This window comes from Leptidea sinapis, chromosome 18 (genome assembly GCF_905404315.1).
Source record: "Leptidea sinapis chromosome 18, ilLepSina1.1, whole genome shotgun sequence".
Classification (NCBI taxonomy): domain Eukaryota; kingdom Metazoa; phylum Arthropoda; class Insecta; order Lepidoptera; family Pieridae; genus Leptidea; species Leptidea sinapis.
The window spans coordinates 3,068,977-3,078,467 of NC_066282.1; the positions used below are offsets into that span (position 1 = coordinate 3,068,977).

The 9,491-nt window shown below is 36.9% G+C and overlaps 2 protein-coding genes across 2 annotated transcripts in view; one reads left to right on the forward strand and one right to left on the reverse strand.

The window, feature by feature from the left end:
- Positions 1 to 9,491, reverse strand: part of LOC126969482 (uncharacterized) — a 169,343-nt gene that overhangs the window by 125,788 nt on the left and 34,064 nt on the right. The gene's annotated exons all lie outside the window — the stretch shown is intronic.
- Positions 4,371 to 5,888, forward strand: LOC126969329 (sucrose-6-phosphate hydrolase-like). The gene has a single exon (XM_050814684.1). The coding sequence runs from the start codon at positions 4,371 to 4,373 to the stop codon at positions 5,886 to 5,888; it is 1,518 nt and encodes a 505-aa protein (XP_050670641.1).

The following is a 9,491-nucleotide window of genomic DNA, read 5'->3' on the forward strand; positions in this document are numbered from 1 at the left end:
GTAGGCCACAACCGGGGATAGACTGAATATTATGAACGGCCGTTAGTGGTATGAAACGGCGTAAAACGGTTGAAGCGGACGCCAGGGAGACAGCGCTTTTTATAGACATCTTCACCCTCTCCAACTGTCAGTTTTTGCAATTTCAATAATATAATATTTTTATTTATTTCAAGGAATATCAACAGCTATTTACACAAAATAAAAATACAATAAAAACTTAGAGCTAATTACAGATATTCACTAATAGACAATAGAAGTAGTAAAAAGCAAAATTATGAAGAGTAAACATGTAAAATTATAATCTAATAATAAGCACACTTAATATTTACAGGTTAGTCATAGGATTCAAAAAATGTTTTAATGATACATTGTTTTATTGCTTTGACAGTTGTATTAAAAATATCCAAATTAATTATATCACTGCTTAGTTTATTACAGGTGGAGCTAGCTCGCAAGATATAACTATTGCTCCGGTAGTTAGTTGATGATTTAGGTACATACAAGAAACGGCTACAGCGTAGTGCAGTTGACGAAGTTCTCATTGAAATTGTCGAAAGAAGCTCTGGACAATCAACCTAATTTTGAGCTACTTTCAAGAAGAAAGCAATGTCAGAGACCATACGTCTTTTCTCATGCGGTAGTAAATGTTGCTTTTTACAATGTTGCTCGTAGGACTTTGAATTGTATCTGTCGTTAGTACGGTAGCATAGAAAGCGTATGAAGTTTTTGAATATTTTCAATTCGAGAAATATATGTAGAATACAAGGGATTCCAGATTTGAGAAGCATATTCTAAGTGACCACAAACGAAGGTGCAGTGGGTACAATATCTTCAGTGTATTGTCTTGATGGAAATCACACGAGCTTCTTATAATAAATCCGAGGGCTTTCATAGCTTTTGATATAGTTAAATTTATATTTTGGTCAAATAATAGCTTCGAATCAAGTAAAACACCAAGGTCTCGTATTATACTACTCCTCTGCACATTTTCACATTTCAACTGGTATTTGAAAATTATAGGATGCCGCTTTCGCGTGAGTGTCATTACGCTACATTTCGATGGGTTTAGGTCTAGGCTATGATCATCACAATAATTTTGCAATCGATGTAGATCTTCTTGATACTACTAGATGATGCAATAGCACTACTATTGCATCATCTAGTGACGATACCTTGTTGTAAATTTTGATATCGTCAGCAAAGCACAATATTTTGGCGGTACGTAAGCAAGTATCGACATCATATAAAAATATTACGAACAATAGAGGGCCAAGCAAGGAACCCTGAGGAACGCCACTCGATATGTACCCACGATGGGTACCCACCATGAGATATAATTACTGACAACAACAGGTTGAGTGCGATTATGGATATAGGAGGAAAACCATCTTAACAGATCACCGCTGTGATACTAATATTATAGAGCTTATTAAGAAGGATTTCATGCCGTATTCGGTCGAATGCCTTACTGAAGTCGGTGTAAATTACATCAGCTTGGACACCTTGCTGCATTGTTTCAGTTAGGTAATTATTAAGAAGTGCAAGATTAGAGACATCCGAGCGACCTCTAAGAAAACCATGCTGACTGGGGCTAAAGGCTTGCCTTAGTGCAGATAAACCTGAGTATAAATGATTTTCTCAAAAACCTTAGATATAATGCAAAGCTTAGAAATTGGACGGTAATTTGATATATTAGTCTTAGCCCCCTTTTTATGCACTGGAGTAATATAAGCCATTTTCCATAAATCGGGCATTACACCCGCATAGAGAGATTTGTTGAATAAAATTGTAATGGGTACACATATGGAATCAGAATATTTCATTAAGAATATTCTAGGTAAATGATCCGGACCATCGGATTTTGATGGGTCAATACCATGGAGTAGTTTCTTTACTTCAGTAACGTCTACGTGTATTTGCGAGATATCACACGCTGGTTGTGATGATAAAGAGATGACATTTTTATTGACCGGGGGATCGGTAAAGTTATTACGAAAAAAATTAGAAAAGGCATTACAAATAGTGGTGCCAGTATTGAAGGTTATGTCACCAAGGTGCATGCAACTAGGCATAGAGTTCAGATTTTGTTTAGACTTCATATACGACCTAAAGTATTTTGGATTCAGTTTTATAGAATTTTCAACAGTACGTATATAATTATCATAACATGATTTTTCAAGATTTTTTATTTTTGCACGTATCATTTTATTAGAAACCATATCCGACATATTACCATAAGTTTTGTATTTACGCAAATATTTATATTTTTCTTTAATAGCTTTTTTAAGATGGATAGAGATATACACTGGATAGTTTAATAAATTTAGATGGTAAATAACTAGCTTGTTTTTAATTTTTCAAAAAACTCATTGAAAAATGTGACCGACTCATCAAGGGATATATATATTATATTATGTTCGCCGGCGCAGTGCAGATGGAAATGGTGAAAGACTCCACTTTTTGCGATGCTATTTTTCTGTCTTTGTATTCAATCGTATATGCATACCAAATCGCCACACTACCTTTCCACTTCTTAATGCAGAACTAAACCTGCGACAATGAATGTCAGGGTTGTTTTAAACCTTTGATATATTTTATGAAAGAGGAGGATAAACAAGCATACATAAGGGTCACTTGATTGTAAGTGATCACGACGGTCCGTACTCTTGTAACACAAGAGCGTTGCCAACCTTATAAAACGTCGGATAAACGTATATTTAGAGTGACGTTGCCCTGTTCTTCTACGGGGCGTAAAAGAATAGGGGAGTCCGAGGCCCAAGAGTGTCGTAAGAGGCGACTAAGGGCTTTTTAGAAGTGGGAGAGTCACGCTGCCGTTTTATGGCGTCAGCACAATCAGGCCAGACTCGTCTGGAATAATTACAACACTCGCACAGAATACTGACGTGAAATAGCCGCCTTGTGCCGTTATGCTTCGCATAGGTTAGTGTCGAGTAGGCCGTAGGCGATTGACGACGTGCTTCCACAGTTCCCCTCCGCTGAAATTGAAGACTTGGGTGATTTCAATGGGAACAATGCCGAATAAGTTGGTCACTTACCACAGACCACGCAGGGCGATCTGTGCATAATTTTGCGTTGGCGTATGGTCCTCCCAATTGGTTGAGTCCTCAACGCGGGTCCCGTATGTGGACAGCCACATGCCGTCCTTATTAGATCTTCTGCTGACTACACATCCCGATAGTTACCAGGTCTCTGTCGACGCCCCTCTCGGAATTTCAGACCATTGCCTGGCCAGGAGTGTAGTGCCTATCCGACGCCCACGTCGCAGACCACCAAGTCAGCAGATTGGGATAGGATGCGTTCCTTTTTTGCATCCTACCCTTGGACACGGTTTGTTTCCCTTCGGATGATCCCAGGGCATGGATATTTTTATACGGTTGTAGTACCAATCGGTGGCAGATCAGAGCCCTAGTTCGATTCGTCAGTTATAGACGCATCTGACTGCAAAAAAAGGCGTATCGAACTTGGGCTGCGGCGCTGGGCACAAAGGATCCGAACTGCTAAGTTCTAAAGAGGAAATATAACCGTGCCTCCAAATTTTTTAAGCGGCAAGTCACCCGTACGAAATCGAAGCACGTCGTCAAAATCGGCGAGCAGCCTTCCAGTTAGTTTGTAGCGACAAAGCGCAGTAATCATCCGAAATAAAATTATAAAATAAGCAGCAGTTAGGCTTAGGATTGTACAGCTATAAAACTAACAATTCTTCGCTGTTATAATATCTCCAGGCGTTACTATTCACTCTATTAATATTATATGTAATAGAAAACTGTAGACTGGATGGACAGCTATGGTCTCTTTATATAGACGTACATACATTTTCTTTTTAGTAGTACCTAATATTATTTTATTATTAGTATTATTATTTTTAATAATATTGAAGGTCAAACTTACGAGTACTTTAATTATCCCACCACCCGCAATTTTCGGATACTGGGCAGTCATCAAATTGCGCTATTTTATTGTATTAAAAAACGGAACGATAAAATAAGCCACCTTAAATTAAGGGAGTATAACTGTCCATAAAATATGAGAGTTGCTACGACCTAGATCTTATCTGATTGCGCCCATCACTCTGAAACTTATCTAAAGATGGAATGTTATCTGGGTTTAATTTCGATTGTATATCAAAAAACTTTATTCATGGGACGAATAGACTGAATGAAATATTCATACTTTTTGTCATACACAAACCTTTATACTATTCTAATTACGGACAAATATCTCATTACGATAATTTCGTAATACATGAGATAATTATTTACAAATAGTGTCCATTGTTTTAGACGCTGATCTAATCTACATTTTAATTGAGTCACAAGGAAATGTTAGTTGAAAAAACCATTCAAATGGAAATGGACGTGATTATCGTTATACTAACTATTACCGCGGCTTCAGGCGCGTTTGTCAATGATCTTAAATATGCCGAGAACTATGTCAATCATAGAGAGTTTTTACTACGGAAGAAGTACATGCCGCATTACCATATAACGGCGCCTGAAGGCTGGATTAATAATCCTAGTGGATTTACTATATTTAAAAGACAGTATCATCTTTTTTACCAATACCATCCTTATAACGGTGCTTGGGGTCATATGAGTTGGGGCCACGCTGTCAGTGATGATTTAGTAGACTGGACCTATTATCCCGCAGCTCTTATCCCCAAGGACTATTATGATCTGCATGGGTGCCTGTCTGGAACTGCGCTCGTGAGGAAACGCTATCTCACATTATTCTATACTGGTACCATAGTTGAAGATTCTGAAAGCTTACAAACCCAAAACATTGCATTAAGTACGGATGGGATAATTTTCCAAAAGTATCTTTATAATCCAATCATAAGAAGATCGCCGAATCGTTTTGAAGAAAATCGGAACCCAAAAGTGTGGCGGCATCGCAAACTTTGGTACATGCTTGTTGGAGCAACAAATATACTAGGATGTGGACAGTTAAACTTGTTTACTTCAAAAGATATGTTCAATTGGGAACTGAATGGCACCGTCATTGAGTCTTACGGAGACATGGGTCAGGTATGGGAAAGTCCCGATCTATTTCAAATTGGTGAACACCACGTACTGATGCTGTCTGTTCAAGGAGTAAAATCAGACGGGTTTAGATACAGGAATTTGTATCAGACAGGTTACATCGTTGGAAAATTTAATTACCAACGAGGTAAATTTGAAGATGCAGAAATTTCAACAGCAACATTCAACGAAGTGGACTACGGTCATGATTTTTATGGCGCGAAAACGACGAAGGCCTCAGACGGCAGAATATTGATGGTTGCGTGGCTTGGAATGTGGGAAAGTGACTTCACCGAGTCGACGACTGGTTGGGTCAGCATGTTGACATTAATAAGAGAAGTACGAATTAATAAATTTGGCCGCTTATTAATAAATCCTGTTAGGGAAATTGCTGAGTTACGAGTGGAAATGATTGAAAACGCTTGGTATAATCCCGGTGAAAAGTTCCCTGCAGAAGCCAAAGCATTCGAGTTGGTCGTTAATTCAACCTCAGCGTTTTCCGATGTAGGTATTATATTCGAGTGGGAGAAAGGACATTTTGTAATAGCTTTTTCTGCCAATCATGGCTATGTTAGTGTAGATAGGGGAGGAGTGGACGGGATTCGGCGTGCGTACTGGTCTCCCGATAAATTCTTCTTTTTAAGGATCTTTATCGATGCGAGCTCCATAGAAATATTCTGTGGAGATGGTGAAGTAGTATTCTCCAGCAGAATTTACCCTAAAGCTATAAATATAAGAATAGCTGGTCAGACTCCTCTACATATCGAGCAGTATCGGTTAAGAAGAAGTGTTGGATTCGATAGTAAACTTGTAAAACGACTGATGGATACAGTATTGAACGGGTCTTAGATACCCACATATGAAATAGATCAAAGAACTATGGTAAATACCTACTTGTTGAATGAATGTGCATACACATATAAATTTTGCTCCTTCGGAAACTCTTAAATTTGTGATTATTCGTGAATAATCAAAGACAAACGATTTGCTTGTTTGATGAATCTAGTAATGGTGATTATCGTTATAATTAAATTAAATTATTTAATAAAAAATATTATAAAAATTGTCTTTTACTTAACCTAAAATATATAGGTATTGAAATTAAATGATTGGCAAGGGTCTTTTCCAATTGTCTCCGTAATATATAACCCTAGCAGTTCTGTGGCCATTAGCCATTAGCGTTAGCCATCTGCTAGGGCATTTATTTCATCAAGCCACCTTTGGGAAGGTGTTCCTCTCTATATTTCTTTTTGTTAGATCTTTTGGTTATATTATTTGTCCCAGATATAAATTTCCATCGACATACTCAAATGTATTGTCCTTAACGCACTTCGGGTTCTTTTTACCCGGCACAGAATCACCCTGGCCAATACCTTTCCCTAACATTATTGATGTGAAACATCTGCAGGCGAGGGTAAACCTGATTTTCGGCGTGGCGATACAGGCCGTGGCCACGCATCGCCACGCTATATGATAGAATATACTTATATTATGTAGCTATTTTTTTTAAATATTATTTTTAAACAACATTTTATTGAATTTTTTTATTTTTTTTATTCAACATTCTAATGAATGTTTTTTTTGGGGAATATTTTTTCAAAAATACTTTTTTTGTAAGAAATATTTTTCTTTGAAATTGTTTTTAAGCTTAGTGCGTTGAAGTTCATATCTGAGTATTCGTCCCTACTCTGTGCTTCTACTATGCCCTGACACATTTCGATTATTTAATAATTGAATACTTTATTTTGGCTACTATGGCCCACTCAATTGCTGATACAATACAGTAGATATAATTATAAGTATTTAAATTAATTTAGCTTTTATATTATTTTGTGAAAATAAAAAGAAAACTGTCTAAAACTATTTCATGTCCAGTTGAGGACAAGTGTTCCAAGTAATTTGTGAAATATTACGGCAACAGATAGTCATTAACGTTCTCCATAACTTGTCGGTAAAATTAAAATATCTGATACCAACTAGTTGGTCAGAAACTCAGGCTATCGGAAATCCTGTCGTAAACTATGCTTTTATGCAAGTAGCCTGTAGGTCCATGATAATTTCGATGTTTCACATCTGCCAGGCGCCCCGTGACGGCTTACATTTTTTTTCTTTACCTTCTCTCTCTAGTTTTAAATTTACTGTGTCTGCGAGTACATATTTTTTAAGTGCTCACCAAATCACCTCATGTAAGATCGGTATATTTTATAATTTTGTTTGTTTAAATTTGTAACATAATAACGTATAGTTACATTGTACCTGTTCTGTGATCATAATATTATGTACCTTGAAATTTTCGACTTTACGCCCGGTAATCCACCATTAAACGTCCAATACTCAAAAAGTATGGACATTAGAAAAAATCTTTTAAAAAAAAGTTGTAGACGATAAACTGATCTATAAAAATGAATGGATATTTTTTTGATTAATCTAATATTTTAAGTCATCGACCAAGATAGAAAAACCGGTTCAATAAATGATCAAAAATTTACAAAAATGTTTACACAATATCAAAGACACGAAATATTATTTTTAAATAAAAACAATTCGAATATTCCGCATTCTATTTTTGTATTAATGATGTCACCAAACTGAGGAGTTTTTCAAAACATTCAATATCCATCCTTATACAGATTTTTAATCAGCTGGTTCTAAATGTCTTATCATGGTCATATTCATGGCGTTTCATCAATCACCTCTTAACCCAATGATATTTAAAAGTATAGATAGGTTACGTAGACAACATTCGGTGTTTGAAAATGATACACTAACGCACACATGAACAATTTAAGCTGGGAGTGGCTGAGCCTGGTTTGTGTCTTCCATTTCTTCGTCGGGTTGATATTCCTCGAGCAGAGATTCGTCGAACAGGAATTCGTCGTTTTGGCGAGCTGGTGAAGCTATTCTTCAATGTGTAGCCGGGCAGAGGTTCGGTGTATTCTGTTCTGGCTTCCTTCCGTCGGCGTTCTTGTTCGGGCTTCCTGGCTTCCTTCCGTCGGCGTTCTTGTTCCGGTTCCTTCCGTCGGTGTTCTTGTTCGGGGTCACCACTTTAGAAACTGAGCGTTTGGCGATTAAATAAAACAACTGCTTGACTGTGAGGAATATGTGGAAGATATATGGAAGATATCTTTATTAAAAAGTTACACGATATATATACAAAATCCTTAAAACTAGTTACCCAATCACAATTGTTACTTAAAAAATATTTACAAGTTCAGAAAATACACACCAATACTAAAGCTCACATTTCAACCAATAGTAAAACGTTTCATTCAATAAGAATTGAGAATAATATTATGTGTTCTATCTCGCTCTAAAACTAATGCTATCGCAGTTTGTGTAAACTCGCGTCGAACCTCGATCATACGATGTCAATGAGCATTCCGCACCTACGCTATTGCTCATTGATTAAAATTGCATGAATAACGATCGACGCCCGAGGCGTCCCGACGCGTCATTCGAGGACGCTCGGCCTTGCTGTGCGGTTGTGTAACGCGGAGCATATGACTGATCCCGTGAGTATATCTGCGGTCGTCGAGAGAAAGTACGATGCTTGAAACTTCACTGAGATGACTACTGGTGATCTGTATGATTCTATGAGTTGATGTACAGCATTATGAAATTGTTCTTGTCAGAACGAATCTTTCGGCATACGCTTATTACAGTTATTATGCACGATTACTATTTCTACGATCTATAATGCTACGTTACAAGTCAGATATTAGACATTTGTATTAATTGATATTATTGGTTGTAGGTACAGCTACAAGGGTTAATTACAATAAGGTAATGGGAGAAGAAGAAAATGATCCGTTGATTCTTCTGCAGTTAGCAAGGGATATACTGAAAGGGACAGTGTTACTGAAAAATCTCCTACGTAAACAAATAGCACTCACTGTCTACATCCGCTACCTACCCTAAAACTTGTTTTAGTAGTTTGATAGTTCAGCTACCTATAATATACGCACTTGTTTATTAAAAATGATTACATTTCGTATTACAATCACTGCAACAACGACTTTTTTACATCATTTCCTAAAATATTCTACCTCGATGATCCTGCAACAGACAGCATCAATATTTTGTCATTTCTGTATGTTAATCTATGATCGGCTTGGCGGCGATCGGCGTTGTCATGGCGACATATTTATTTTGTTAGATAAATAATGAAATCAAGTAAAATGTTATAGTTAATTCATGATTTCTTAACTGTGGTATGTAATTCTATGATTTTTTTACTTTCGTAATTAGTGCATCTTTCCATAACACAAGACGGCATTTTAATGTTGTACCTATATCACATATCAACGATTTGACATTGTTTAAGTTCCGTAATCCGTAGTAGCCTAGCGAAACACTCTACGAAAAAAGCGATTGTATGAATCGTGCAGTGTTTGATAGATTGACAGATGACAGCTATAAAGTTGTAAAAAACGGAGATAGGTGAAATCCACT